At 38.7% G+C, this 15865-nt stretch overlaps 1 protein-coding gene across 1 annotated transcript in view; it reads right to left on the bottom strand.

Annotated features, from left to right (window-relative positions):
• The window catches only part of Aatf (apoptosis antagonizing transcription factor), a 108707-nt gene that overhangs the window by 23947 nt on the left and 68895 nt on the right, over window positions 1-15865 (bottom strand). Inside the window, exons 9-11 of the mRNA XM_005349330.3 lie at window positions 14999-15066; window positions 11440-11520; window positions 4349-4420 (exon numbers count right to left, since the gene is read on the bottom strand). Coding sequence (XP_005349387.1) covers window positions 4349-4420; window positions 11440-11520; window positions 14999-15066 — 221 coding nt within the window. The remainder of the gene's footprint in view (window positions 1-4348; window positions 4421-11439; window positions 11521-14998; window positions 15067-15865) is intronic.

Below are 15865 nucleotides of genomic sequence, written 5' to 3'. Positions count from 1 at the left end.
AAAAAAAAAAAAAAAAAGCATGGTAGTGCACAGCTGTAATCCCAGCACTCAGGAGGTAAAGGCAGGAGGATCTGAAGTTTAAGGTCATCCTCTGCCATATAGCAAGTTTGAGGCCAGTGTATGATGCATAAGAGCCTGGAAAGGAAGAAAGGAGGGTGGGGGAGGAAGGAAGGAGGAAGGGAGGAAGGGAAGGGAGGAAGGGACAGAGGGAAAGAAAAGAGCTCCCAACTAAGAAATGGAAAACTGGACTCTAAATGGTTCCATAGTAATGTACTCAAAAGAACTTACTACTATTCATTTACTGTCTGAGCTAATAATATAACCTCAAACTGGTACAGTGGTACATCCTTGTAATTCCAGTATTCAAGAGGTAGAGGAAGGAAAATTTTAAGTTCAAGGCCAATCTGAGCTACTCAGAGAAAGCCTGATTCCAAAATAACACCTAGCTTTCTTATTAATACATTTTCCCTTGTTTTTCAGACAGGACAACAAAGACACACTTAATTTATTTTACAACTTTTGAGACACGGTCTCACGTAACTCGGCTAGCTTTCCAACTTACTATGTAGTTAACGAATGGCCTTGAATAGTTTTGTGTTTGTTTTTTTAGATTTGTTATTTTACTTTTTAAGTGTGTGTATGTCTGTATGTGTGTAGATATATGCACCTGACTGCAGACACCCTTAGAACCCACAGGCATCAGAACTACTGGAGCTAAAGTTAGCATTACAGGCGGTTGTGAGACAGCTGATGTAGGTGCTGGGAACTGAACTTGGGTTCTCTCCAAGAGTAGTGTGTGCTCTTAACTGTAAAGACATCTCTCCAGCCCTCTCCTTTATTATTTTTTTAAATTTACTTTAGTTTTATTTGTGCGGGTATGCACATTTATGCAAACAGATGTCCATGGAGACCAGAAGAGGACATGACCCTTGAAGCTAAAATTACAGGCAGTTGGCGAGCCAATAAACCTGGGTGCTAGGAACCAAACCGAGGTTCTCTGAAAGAAGAATAAGCACTTTAACTACTGAGTCTTCTCTCCAGACTTCTCATCATGAATTTTTAAAGATATTTTATTTTAATTTTATGTGTACAAGTGTTTTGCCTGCATGTATGTATGTGTACCATATGTGCCTGTGCCCAAAGAAGCAACAAGAGGGTGTCAAATCTCCTAGAAATGGAGTAACAAATAGCTGTAAGCCACCATGTGGGTGCTGGGAATCTAACCGGGTCCTTGAAAGCACTGAGTCATCTCTCTAGTCTCCACGATCTTTTTTTTTTTTAAGATTTACTTTCAATTTTAAAAATTTTGTGGGTGTTTTGTGTGTAGGTATGGGCATGTAAGTGCAGGAGCTTGAAGAGGCTGAAAGAGTTGGATGCCTTCAAGCAGGAATTGTAGTCAATTGCTAGCCATCTGACATGGTTGGTAGGAGCTGAACTCAGGTCTTCTGGAAGAGCAGTACATGCTTCTAACCACTAAGTCATCTCTTCACTGGATTCCCCCACCCCCTGAACTCTTGATACTTTCACCACCACCTCTCAAGTGCAGGGATTACAGATGTGAATAACAGCACTCAGCTTTTACTTTGGAACTTTCAAATGATTAGATCCAAAAGCCACTAAAAAGGCAACCATACCTAGGCATCCACTTCTAAAGCACTTGAGAAAAATGTGGTCACAAAACAGATACAAGGGTATGTAGGATTATCCACAAGCTACTTTATAGTCAAACAAGTCAAATGAAAAATAGCCAACTGTGCTTGCCTATGCCCACAGATCTACTATTTTCACAGGCAAGAGGCAAAGTGATCTGATGAGGTTTGGTAGCAAGTTAAAAGGCTACCTGTGACACCTGGCAAAACCATGCCAACCTACAACCACTTGGCAAATGTTTACACTAAAATACCACGACAGCATTATTTGTGATAAAATAATGTCTACCAGTCAGTGAATGGCTAAACGATATAAAAATATTATAGTCGGGGGCCAGAGAGATGACTCAGCGGTTAAGAAGACTGACTGCTCTTCCAGAGAATCCAGGTTCAATTCCCAGCACCTACATGGCAGCTAACAACTGTCTGTAACTCCAAGATCTGACACTCTCACATAGACATAAAAAACAAACAACAAAAAAGCAAACACCAATGAACATAAACTAAGAATAAATTGTGAGCTGTCAAGTGGTTGCTGGGAATTGAACTCAGGTCCTCTGGAAGAGCAGCCAGTGCTCTTAACTGCTGAACCATCTCTCCAGCTCCAAAATAAGAATAAATTGTTTAAAAATATAGTAATTTTACTTATTAACTTATTTATTTATTTATTGTTCCTTTTTGGTCTTTCGAGACAGGATTTCTCTGTGAAAGTCCTGGCTGTCCAGAAACTCACTATATAGACCAAGTCATTTGAATCTTAAAAAATTATTATTTTTTTAAAAGATTTATTTATTTACTGTGTATACATTATTCTGTCTGCATACCAGGAGAGGGCAACAGATCCTCTTTACAGACAGTTGTGAGCCACCATGTGGTTGCTGGGAATTGAACTCAGGACCTCTGGAAGAACAGCCAGTGCTCTTAACCTCTGAGCCACCTTTCCAGCCTCTTAAAAATTTTATTTATTTATTTATTTATTTATTTATTTATTTATTTATTTATTTATTTATTTATTTTAATTTTTGGTTTTTCGAGACAGGGTTTCTTTGTGGCTTTGGAGCCTGTCCTGGAACTAGCTCTGTAGACCAGGCTGGTCTCAAACTCACAGAGATCCGCCTGCCTCTGCCTCCCAAGTGCTGGGATTAAAGTTAAAAATTATTTTAATGACATAAAAATGCTCACAGGCCAGGTAGTGCTGGTGTATGCCTTTAGTCCCAGCACTCGGGAGGCAGAGGCAGGCAGAACTTTGTTAGTTTGAGGCCAGCCTGTTCTACACAGGGAGTTCCAGGATAGCCAGGGATACACAGAGAAATCCTGTCTCGGAATTTAAAAACAACTACAGCAACAAAACAACAAAAACAAAAAACAAACAAAAAAAGAGTAATTCCAGAACAAGCACAAGAAAGGTATTAGATAGCTATGATAAGCCCAGTATGGTGGAGGCCAGCCTGGTCTATAAGAGAGTTCCAGGCCAGCTAGGGCTATGTAGTAAAACCCTGTCTAAGAACAAACCACCAAACAAAACAGATAAACTTTAAGTATCATGTGCCAAACAACAAGGAAACAAAGAATGTCGGGTGTCATACCAAAAGGATACAAACCAGCTTGAAGGGGCTTCCACCAATCTATACAATTTTAATATCAAAATAATTCATTGAGTAAGACAGGAAAGCAGGAGCCCATGTTGCTATAAATGGATCACTCGATGGTAAATAAATATAAGAAAGGGGATTCTCTTCATTAGAGTAGAATGCAAATTAATAAATAGAAAAGAGATAATTCATCCTCCTCTTCCTCCCCCTTCTTCAACAGGAACTCACTATGCAACCCTTGGCTGGTCTAGAACTTGCTATGTAGGCCAGGCTAGCCTTGAACTCACAGAAATACACTTGTTCCATCCTTCCAAATGCTAGCACAAGAAATTATTCTTTTAATTAATTAATTTTTTAAAATTAGCTGTGTGAGATGGCAAACACCTGTAATCCCTTCACTTGGAAGAATAAGACAGAATAAGGATGAGTGTCAAGCCAGTCTAGACTATAGAGAGTTCTAGTCTAGCCTAAGCTAAGAATTTTAAGAAATAAAAATAAATTAACAACTAATTAAATAAATAAAGTAAGTCAATATAGCACATGTCTTTAATCTCAGCACTTGGGAAACAGAAGCAGGCAGAATTCTGAGTTCTAGGCCAGTCTGGGTTACCAAATAAGACTCTGCCTTAAAACAAATAACAATAAAGTGCTATCTCTGAATAATAATGAATAGCAGCACTTCCCCTGGATATATCCTATCATTTCAGCTTCATGAACACATACTTCTTTTATAAAAAAATAAAGTCTGTAATCCCCAACAGCAGCTTTAACAAACACAACAGAAGCTACACGTCCACTCCTGAGTGTTGCATAGAGAGCATATACACACAGCACAACACACAGAGCACTGAATTTGCCATGGACAGGGGCTCTGGTGACCCAGGTCGGTGGACTAATGCTGAGACAAAACAAAACCACTATGTGGCAGTGTTGAGATTTATGGAAATTTTGATTTGGCTTAATAGTAATCATGGGAGTAAACACATGACAAGGACCCTGTTTCAATGCCAATGACTGCTAAGAAACAAGAGGGCAATATGATGTGGAACTGGTCAATACCAGGCTCTCATGAAGCCACTTGAGATATAAAAGTAATCTACTGCTCACCTGGCATCATCATTCATTGAAGTGTGGTCAATAGGTGCCATGAAACTCAGGAGCTTGCTAAGGACATGAAACCTAAATAAAGCAAGAAAACAGACAGCAACATTAGCAATCATTAACTCAGCAAAGAAAACATATTCTACCAATTGAACCCCATGAGTGATCCCATGGACTTGGGTTCCAGAGTGGAGAGGGGAAAGATCACAGGCATTTGCAACTGTATTCTCTTTTCCCCTTAATGCAATAGGAAACAGTCTGCTAATAGAATAGTGAAAATCACAGTTAAACATAGACACATCTAAATCACAGCTAAATAGGAGGGGAAGCAATACATTTGTGTCTTTGTGCATGCATAAACCTTTAAATATTATTCCAGATAAAAATGAATGAGGGCCCAACTACATTAGCTTCCTCCTCTGTGTGCATCTTAGTTTTCGGTGCCATTAAAGTCACCTACTAGCAAGAGGACTAGCAAGAAGACAGGCAGTGCCAACAATGCCATTCACTGATACTGGTTCCCTAAGCCAGAAAAGACTCCTACAACTCTATCATCTTCACAGGAACTGTGCTGGTTCTTTCAAAATCCCACCTTTACCTGAAGGAGCACAATGAAGTTCTGAACAACTCTGAGGTCAATTTTTAGTTTGAGATGTCATGAAATTTAACCTACTGCACCTGTACTTCCTGGCAATATATAAAATGTATTTTTGTATACAGTCTTTGAAATTTCCAGATAAAGTCAATTAAATATACCACTTAATACAAATCAGATTATACCAGAGAATTCCACAATGTACCCCTTTTAATCTTCCTATTAGAAAAAGCTTGGATGACTGCCCCACAACCAAAAACATAAGATAAATACCTAAAACTTCTTTTTGAGCAAAACATTTAAAAACAAAAATCCAATAAATATCCTCATGCATAATTATTTCAGTTTTAGAAACATTTTACAGATATCAAATAAGTCCCTATTCAATCACACATATCTAAACCTCCCAAACTTCATTCTTTTTTTCAACAAATGAATTTTACAAAATAACAGCATGAATTTTTTTCAACTCAAGAGTAACAGAAAAAAATATATACCCACATGCACAAACACAGTTTAAAAACGAAACTGCAATGCAGTTATCCCCCACATATAATATTTTGGTTAGTGATAGCTACACAGTCTTTGTGTCATAGGCTACAATAACTAGCTTTCTGTAAATGTGTAAGTAGGTCACCTAACAGGTCCCCCTCTTGGTAAGCAACAAATGACTGCGCTTAATAGTTTGCACTGTCTTCACACCTTAAGAGTGCTCTTGTGTCTATAGAATTTATTTAATGGTGTTATACCACATATAAAAAGACATCTATATAGTTTCTTTTTTCTTTTTTTAATATTTATTTATTTGTTATGTATACAATATTCTGTCTGTATGTCTGCAGGCCAGAAGAGGGCACCAGACCTCATTACAGATGGTTGTGAGCCACCATGTGGTTGCCGGGAATTGAACTCAGGACCTTTGGAAGAGCAGGTTAAGTGCTCTTAACCACTGAGCCATCTCTCCAGCCCCCTAGTTTCTTTTCTTTACAAACATTTTACACAATGTAAAAATTAAAAGTTTTTGTTTGTGACAGAGCTCATATTGCAATTCAGGCTGGTCATAAAACTGAAACAATCCTCTTGTCCTGGTTTCCAGGGTGCTGAGATTATAAGTGTGAATCACCACACCTGACTCAAAAAGGATTTTTTTTTTTTTCTGTGTTTTCAGTGATACTGGGACTGAGTACAGGGCCTTGTATATACTAACAATAATTTGAGATCATGAGGATATTTGTTTCCCCTCAAACTTTTTCTTTTCTTTTTGGACAGGTCTCATTATGTAGTTCTAACTGGCCTGGAACTCACTTATGCAGACCAGTAGGTCTCATACTCATGGAGACTATCCTGGCTCTCTTCAGATGTTTTTTGCCCATTGGTTTAGTATCTACTTGTGGGCTTTATCTACAAAATGTATTGCTATATGGAGCTGGGGTAGTGGCTCAAGGAGTAAAGTGTTTGATGTGCAAAACAGAGGATCTGAGTTAGGATCCCCAGAATCCACTGAAATGCCAGGCATAGTGAGGTACCTGTAACCACAGTGCTGGAGCAGTGATGTAACAAGAGCTTCCTGGAAGCTTGATGACCAGATAGCCTAGCCAAAATGGCAAACTCAAGTTTGTAGAGAACAATAGCGAAAACAGCTGATGTCAACTGCTACTGCCACACATGAATACACACACACATTTTTTAAAAACTTGAAATAAAATATCTGCTGTGGTGCTTGTTCCACCGGGGATTTTCTACTTCTCTGGTTCCCTCTACATTTAGCTAGTAACTAGAATTATGCATGACTTTGGTCAACATATTAACTGGTATACTAAAGGCTTTTATGAAACAAACCATACAATAAGAGCTGTGCTCAAGAAGTAGAGGCAAGTAGATCTCTGTGTCTGAGGCCAGCCTGGTCCACTGAGAGGTCCAGGTCAGTCAAGGCTACATAGTGAGACTCCGTCTAGAGAGAGAAAGGAAAGGAGGGAGAGAGAGAGAGACAAAGAGGGAAACAACATTTCTAGTATGGAAAGCCCTTTGGCTGTTGCTTCTAGTCTTACACAGAAGCCAAAAGATTCTTGAGTATCCAGGTAGTGGTAGCACACACCTTTAACCCCAACACTAAGGAGGCAGAGGCAGGTAGATCTCTGTGAGTTCAAGGCCAGCCTGATCCACTTAGTGAGTTAAGTGAGAGAGAGTTATCTCGATATTTGTGTTGACAAAGTGATGAGAAGGGAAAAGATCTTGGTGACTCTGACATTCCAGGCACTTTGGTCATGGTAAACACTCCCATGAACAATAGGCTGCCTTTGTCTCGCCTCCTCAGCATTCTTTATGAACTCTTCCTCCTCTATCAATCTCATATATGTGATATCTCTCGGGGTTCTGTTTTTATCATTATAGACTTGTCGTATTATACAGTTTGAGGAAATGCAATTAAATTGCTTCTAAACTATCCAGCAATAAATACATATACCCTTCTCAATTAAAAATGTCTCTAAAAAGATTAGAACCATCTTCAGGAGGAAGAGGCAGGAGTCTCTGAGTTCGAGACCAGCCAGGCATACAAAGTGAGTTCTAGGACAGCCAGGGCTACAGTGGAGAAATCCTGTCCTTGATTAAAAAACAAACAAACAAACAAAAAAAGACCTTTCAAGGTTGTATGAAATTTAACAAATTCTAAACAGAATCCACGCTTTCTCTCAGCAACAACAAAAAACAAAACAGATTTCCTCCTTGTAGCATATGCTGGTGACCATTCTAGCCTACTCACAATCTTCACACGAAGTCACTATGAAATACTAAGTCTTCACCTGAATTCATGGTTCAGCGTATCAGCTCTTTCATCAAGCCCTTGCTCTCAAAAATTTCTAGTCCTAGTTCACAAAACGCTAGAATTGTCTTTCTAAAACACTAGAGTGATGACAATACTTCTCTGCATGGAATCTCTAAATGCTTCATGGTGGTCAACAGAACAAAGCCCAAACTGCGAGAGGGGCTGTGGTCTAGCACTCACCTGCACACCAAGCCTCACTGCCTGCCATTCCTCTACCTTCACTTTAAGCCTGAAATTCCCAAGATGGCCCCACTGTCTCAAACAGGCAAAAGTTTATACAAATAATACTCTTTTTGCTTCCACCTGATCTAATCAGTCTCTCATGGTTCAGTGGGGACGCGGCACCTTGCAGTCTTCCTGTGCAGGCTGCACACCTTAATGTAGCACCCACCAACAGCAAGGAATCAACCTCTGCAAGGTCTGCCTACTTTTCCAGACTTGATCTACCGACTACAGTCCCTCTTATTTTTAACCTTAAGTCTTGTTTTGCTTAAGCATGTCTCTTGAATGGATGTTGCCAGAATAAGATTTTAATGTCTCTGAGTATTTGGGCAGGTAGGGATTGCAACCACTACCAAGTTACATAATTGCAGTGACACATACATCTAATTAACAGTTTAATGAAATTAACTTCATAAATTAAGATAATAAAAGCAAGTTTCATTAAAATAAAATCCTGATCAGTGGAAATGGTTTGCCAAAGAAGCATAACCACCAGAGTTTGGCTACTCACCACCCATGCAAACGCTAAGCAGGTATAGCTGATTACTGCCTATAATTCTGTGTTAAAAAAGGAAGCAACCCCACCCCCCACCTCAGCAAACTGCCTAGACTAGCTTTGGGTTTAAGTGAGAAAGCCTAGGTCAATATAAATGATAGACAGCAGCTGAGGAAGACACCCAGTGTCAACCTCGGGCTTCCCATACACATGTGCATACACACATACATCCACACACACAATACTGTTTTCTTTCAACCTGATAAATAAAAATCCTGACCAACGTCTTTCGATCTGAGCAGTAGTCCCATGCTCTCAATCAGTTACCATAACAGAAGAGTACCTGCTTTCCAATACCAACCTTGACTTTTCTTTTTCCTCTAAGGATTGAAAGCAGAGCCTCATGCATTCTCAGCAGGCACACTGCTGGTGTGCGCCACTTCCAGATCCAGGTTTTTAAATCTATGCTTTGCTTACAGTCACAGCCAATCATTGTAGTATTATCATCATTTTTATCCAAGGCACTTTCTGACTGACTACTATCTACAAGGCACTGCAGTTGGTAGTGAGGTTGAGCTATCTGAAAGGATAAAGTAATACTATTCTTGAGCACAAAGGGTACATACAGCTCTTGGTTCTAACAATTTAAAAATTCAAAGTAACAAAAATGTAGACTATTTTCTTGTTTCCTCCCTCTCCTTTTTTACTTTTTAGGAAGCCGGGTCTCTATGTAGCCAAAGTAGGCCTCAAGCTTTTGATCTTCCTGCGTTAGCCTCCTCAGTGCTAAGATTACAGATTATACCATCACAGCTGGCCTCTCTCAATTCTTTGGAAGATATAATTTATTCCCAAGAGAAACACCATTATATAAACATAAGAGAATGTTTACTGTGTACTAGATATCTACACATTAGTTCACTTAATACCCATAACAAATCTATCAAGAAGGGATTATCTCCTTTAATTAATAAATGAGAACAGTGAGGAATAGAGAATAAAGATCCAAAATAGCATGACCAGACAGAGTCAAGACTTGAACCCATGTCTTCCAATTGCTCCTCTGGAGAGACCCCAGTAAGCTAGTCTTATACACAGTCCTAGAGTGTAACCTGAACTAACAGTAAAGACTATAGTTGCCATTTATTTATTTATTTATTTGTAATATTCATTTAAATTTATTTTTGAATATGTTTCTCTGTGGAGGGATATGTGCATGTGTGTATGGGGGGTTATTTTTGGTTTCTTTTTTTTTTAATTTATTTATTTATTGAGGATTTCTGCCTCCTCCCCGCCACCGCCTCCCATATAGTTGCCATTTATAACATACTGTTAGTAACATTTTTTAAATCCCCATGGGGAAAAAGAGACAGACTGGTACAGAAAAAGGAATGGAACTGTGGAAGGAAACAAGCACGAGGGTGGCCGACTGACCCAGCAGTCTTAGAAGAATGACAGCAACAGTAACAGCTACAATGGCGGTCAATACTGCTACACTACAATGCTTACCAGGAACCTAGCACTATTCTAAGAGCTCCATATACTTCTTCATTTAATCCACCACCACAACCTGGTTCTGAGTGGTTATCATGCCCATTTTACAAATGAAGAAACCAGCATAAAGAGTTTAAGGTCTCCCAAAGCATGCACTAGTCACTGTCTGAACTGGAACCCAAACTCAGGCAGTGTGGCTCGAGTCACCCTCTTAATCACACAGTAAAAATGCCCAGAGAAGCACAAGAGCTGCACATTTCAACACAGGAGAAAACTGGAAAGATTCTAACAGTTTCGGCTGAACAGTGAGAAAAGTGGTAGCTCCTGTGCACTTCTGCAGAGCTAAATCAGCATTTCCTGGTGAGTCTTGTTAAATCCCGAACAAGGTAAAGTGATTATGAAATCTGTTTTTGTGAAGTTTGTTTTCTCCCTCTAGTAGTTCAGGCTGGCTTCCAACTTACAATATTCCTGACTGCACCTCCTGAGTGCTGAGGTTACAGGCATGTATCGTCTGAAGACATTCAAAAGTAAAACAGATCCATATCTGTTTAAAGGAAATCTAATAAAAGAAAGGCTCTCTAGTGATGTAAGATTAGCTATCTATCTAAAAGCATACATATAAAGATGGTTTTTGGCATGCACCTGAACTATCAGCAGATTCTTTGACACTGAGCTTTTGTCAGATGATATTACCCCACTCTAGCCTCAGGACATAAATCTAAAAATATAGAAATGTCAGTTCCCACTCTCTTGCTCTGTCTTTTGTCTGTATCTTTCTTTCTAAAAAATGTATTTTCTACTATTACCTATTTATGTATACATGTGTACATCCATGAGGTCAGAAGGGCATCAGATCACCTGGAGCTGCCTGATAAGGCTGCTGGGAATCAAACTTATCTTGTGTAAGAACAGTGTGTGCTCTTAACCACTGAACCATCTCTCCGTCTGTACTTTCCTTAGACTCATTATTAGTGCAGAGTAGAATATCTTCATACATCAAAAATACTTCTATTTTCCCATAAAAATTATATTCCTCATCCCATGTAAGTATACTGTTAACATTTTCAAAGTCTTTCACTTTGTCTTTTTAAAGCTAAAATAATCATCTTTCCTTTGTTTTCTAATTATTTCTTTCAGGGAAACACTACTGTATTTTATACATCCATTGACAACAATAGAACATTCAATAAACTGTATTTCCCTTTTAGAGTAAAAAAAATGTTCATAAAAACATTTCCACATCAATTTGTTATTTTTATCATCCATAAAAACAAAATTGTGAGCAGTGGGTGTGTGTGGAAGAATATGCCAGAATATTAACACTCAAGAGACTCAGGCAGGAGACTTTTAGTTCAAGGTCAACCTGTCTCAAAAAACAAAATCAAGGCTAAAATGGTCAAGAGAAAGAAAGACAGGACAATCAAAATGAAAGAGAAGCAACAAAGCACATTGGCTTCCCACAAACTTACCGAAGTTTCCTTCCTTTGCTGGCTTTTCTATCTACTTTCTTTCGGATCTTGCTTCGTAGTTTCTGAATTGCAAGCCACTGCCTGGGAAATTCACAAGCCATGTTATGCAACATCATCCAAAGAAACAGCTATGAATATTGAAAAATTGTAATTTTTCTCACTAATAACCCTGCAGACAAAACAACAACAAAACAAACAAACAAAAAAAACCACACCACCAACCAAATTCCTCAGGGCCAAAGTGACTTGGGGAGGATTTGTGCAATGGTAAAAAAACAAATAGCAGGTGGGAAATTCTAAAGCAAATCTGGTTAACAATGCTCCTCAGTATCTGGAGTTACTGTGACAAGCACTCAATCTGTCAGTTTGCAGAAAAGTCCATAGAGTACAAGCCACTTGAGTTTCCGCTGTTTTGGCTTGTGCACAGTCTCTAGATGCTGCAAGTGCTGGTTTGTCTGAAAGCATTAATTCATTTTTTTTGCATTAATTCATTTTTAGTTAATTCTCATCACCCTCCTCTCTCTTTTAGTTTCCTGAGACAAAGTTTCTTTATGCAGCCCTGGCTCTCCTCGAATCTGCCTCTGTCTCCCAAGTGTTGAGGTTAAAGACACCACCATGTTAGCTCAATTCTCTTTTATTTTCCCTTGCTAATACTCAGTATTTTTTATTTTCCTTTCTAATTAAAAATTTACACTTATTTATTTATCCTGATGTGTGTGCACTCACTTGTTCATGCCTACACATACTACAGCACATGTACAGAGGTCAGAGGACAACCCAGGGAGTCTCCTTCCACTTTGTGAATTTTGGGAACCAAACCTGGGTCATCTGCTCTTAATTATTCACTAATCTTATATTTGTTTGTATTTTCTACATATAATAATATTTATATTCTATCTATAATATTTAAGTGTGTGTTAATAAAAGGTAAAGACTCTTTTTCCCCCTCCCTCAATATAATCTCTTTTATTTTTACTTTTTAAGACAGGCAGACTTGGGTAGAATTTTTGGGATCGCTTATGTAAACTATCAGATCATCAGGAAACAGTGAAAGTTTGACACTGAACCTTATAGAAGAGAAAGTGGGAAGTACACTTGAATGCATTGGCACAGGTGACCACTTCCTAAATATAACCCCAGCAGCAGACACTGAGAGAAACAATTAATATATGGGACCTCCTGAAACTGAATAGCTTCTGTAAAGCAAAGGACATGGTCAACAAGACAAAACGACAGCCTGCAGAACGGGAAAAGATCTTCACTAACCCCTCATCAGCCAGAGGTCAGATCTCCAAGATATACAAAGAACTCAAGAAATTGGTCACCAAAAGAACACACCCAATAAAAAAAAAAAAATGGAGTACAGACCTACACAGAGAACTCTCAACAGAGGAATCTAAAATGGCTGAAAGACAATTAAGGAAATGTTCAACCTCTTTAGTCACCAGAGAAATGCAAATCAAAACAATTCTGAGATTCCATCTTACACCTGCAAGAATGGCCAAGATCAAAAACACTGATGAAAACTTATGCTGGAGAGGTTGTGGGGAAAAGGGAACACTTCCGCATTGCTGGTGGGAATGCAAACTGGTACAGCCCCTTTGGATGTCAGTGTGGCGATTTCTCAGAAAATTAGGAAACCTTCCTCAAGACCCAGTAATATTACTTTTGGGTATATATCCAAAGGATGCTCAATCATGTCACAAGGACATGTGCTCAACTATGTTCATAGCAGCTTTGTTTGGTATAGCCAGAACCTAAAAACAACCTAAATGCCCTACGACCAAAAAATGGATAAAGAAAATGTGTTACATTTACACAATGGAGTACTACACAGCAGAAAACCAATATTTTGAGTGAGGTAACCCAGACACAGAAAGACAATTATCACATGTACTCACTCATAGGTGGTTTTTAAACATAAAGCAAAGAAAGCCAATCTACAAACCACAATCCCAGAGAACTTAGACAACAATAATGACGCTAAGAGAGACTTCATAGATATAATCTACATGGGAAGTAGAAAAAGGCAAGATCTCCTAAGTAAATTGGGAGCATGGGGACCTTAGGGGAAGGTTAAAGTAGGGAGGGGTGAGGCAGGGAGGGGAGCAGAGAAAAATGTAGAGCTCAATAAAAATCAATAAAAAAAAGGCTTTAGGGCTGGTTCAGAGGTTAAAGGTCCTGAGTTCAATTCCCAGCAACCACATGGTGGCTCACAACCATCTGTAATGAGGTCTGGTGCCCTCTTCTGGCCAGCAGGCATACACACAGACAGAACATTGTATACATAATAAATAAATAAATAAATATTTTTTAAAAAAAGGCTTTAAAAAAAAAGGCAGACTAAGCTGACCTCAAAGTCATAAAGGTCCACCTGCCTCTGTATCTTGGGTACTGAGATTTAAAAAGGTGTGTGCCACAACCTGGACTGATTTTAATTTTATTACCATTATTACCTTTTTTTTTAAAAAAAAAGATTTATTTATTTATTTTATTTATTTATTATGTATACAACATTCTGCCTCAATGTATGCCTGCACGCCAGAGGAGGGTGCCAGATCTCAGTACAGATGGTTGTGAGCCACCATGTGGTTGGTGGGAATTAACTCAGGACCTCTGGAAGAGCAGCCAGTGCTCTTAACCTCTGAGCCATCTCTCCAGCACCCCCCCCTCCCATTAATACCTTTAAAAAAAAATCAAAAAATACAAGAAACCTTATACAATAAATAATATTACTCAATATTCATCAGTCTCAAGCTCCCTAGATTAACTCTTTTTTCACAGTTGGTTTATGTGGATCAGGGTCCACATAGGATTTATGTTATCTGGGAACTTATTTTTCAAATAAGGGATTTGAAACCAAGCTAGAAAGATCTCCACAAATTGCACCTGTGAACAAATGCTAACGGGAAATTACAGTAGCAGCTAGTCATTTTATCTGACTTACACAAGGAAAGCTCAACATGGGGGGGTGGGATCTAGGGAAATCCAATTACTGTAATCTTAATATAATCTTAATTACCATAATCTATTTTATTGTAAAGTCAGATAAATGTACAATATAATCACCACTTAAATGCAATTTGCTCTATCACATTAACTATATGGAAAACACTCCTACAACATTCCAAAGATACAGGAAATATCAACAATATCCTATCCCAAAATTCAAATATGAAAATTCAAATACAAAATTCAAATTACTCCATCAACTAATTTTTCATTGCCTCTTCAAAATGCTGCTCTGTCCAAAATCTCTTTTTGATATCTGCAGTTTTTGTTTCTTTTCATGCTCATGGTTATTTAAATGCACACCACTCACTAGGTAGCACTCTAAATGCCCTTTGTATTTTCAAAGCACAAGATGATGCATGGGAACAAGAGCCTTAGTAAAGATTGCTATGGATAGAAACACAACCCCCACTAAGGGTGAAGAGCATAAGAAAGACTGGTAATTATCGGACCAGTCACTACCTTGGAGGCTGAATTGAGAGTACCCAATGGGAGAAACTACTACATAGGCTGCATGAATGAACAGAAAACCATATATCTAACTTACCTTCCCATGGCTACCTGATCATTTGGATCCAAGGAGCTGGTCTTCCGCTCTATGAGTTCTCGAAGGAGCTAAGGAAAAAGGATAGCAACTGAGTTATTATCATCTCCTAGCAACAACTGGCTTAAAAGAACACAGAAGGAATTCTGAAAGGCATAATGACCACTCTTAAGCTACAGTCAATAAGGGAGAATTTCCATTAGTCCTTCTATATTTATATAGTTTTCAAAGGTAGCTATCACAATAGCTGAGAAGAGACATCCATTTGGATGACTTATGGTACTATAGTTTGTTTCAAATGAATCAATGAGCAAGTAACATTCCTCTTACTGCTTTTACAACCAGTTTTGCTTGTCTCATCAACAATGGATAATTTTTAAAAGGTCAGGTAGGAAGGGCTGTGGACGGAAAGGGAAATGCATCAGCTTCCAACCAGTGGGATAATGGTGTAGAGTTAACTTCAGAACTATTACCCCAGGATTCAAAAAGTCTTCCCTGAGTGGAAGTCTTGACTGTCAATAATGAAGAGTGTGGACTTCACCCTCTTGCTTTATACAATTGTACTCTGCTATGCCAGTGATACCAACTGACCTAACCAGACAGGACACAAACACATACACATAGTCACCAAAGTCCAGAGGAACTAATAAGTCATTTGTGTCTCCATCCTGCTGGGTTAACTTCCATGGGGGTTCTAACGTTATTCACCCATTCTCCTCTTAATCCTGGTATTCCACTGCATCCAATAACAATCTCAATCTATACCTTCCACACACTTAGGAACCTGCATAGGACCTTAGAGCCCTCAGTGTAAAGGTGTCAAAACATTAAAAGACAAGAATTTTAAGCTGCAACAATAAATTTGGTGTC

Source organism: Microtus ochrogaster, chromosome 7 (genome assembly GCF_000317375.1).
Source record: "Microtus ochrogaster isolate Prairie Vole_2 chromosome 7, MicOch1.0, whole genome shotgun sequence".
Lineage (NCBI taxonomy): Eukaryota > Metazoa > Chordata > Mammalia > Rodentia > Cricetidae > Microtus > Microtus ochrogaster.
The sequence above is the reverse complement of the archived record's forward strand: the minus strand, read 5'-3'. Positions and strand labels throughout refer to the sequence as shown.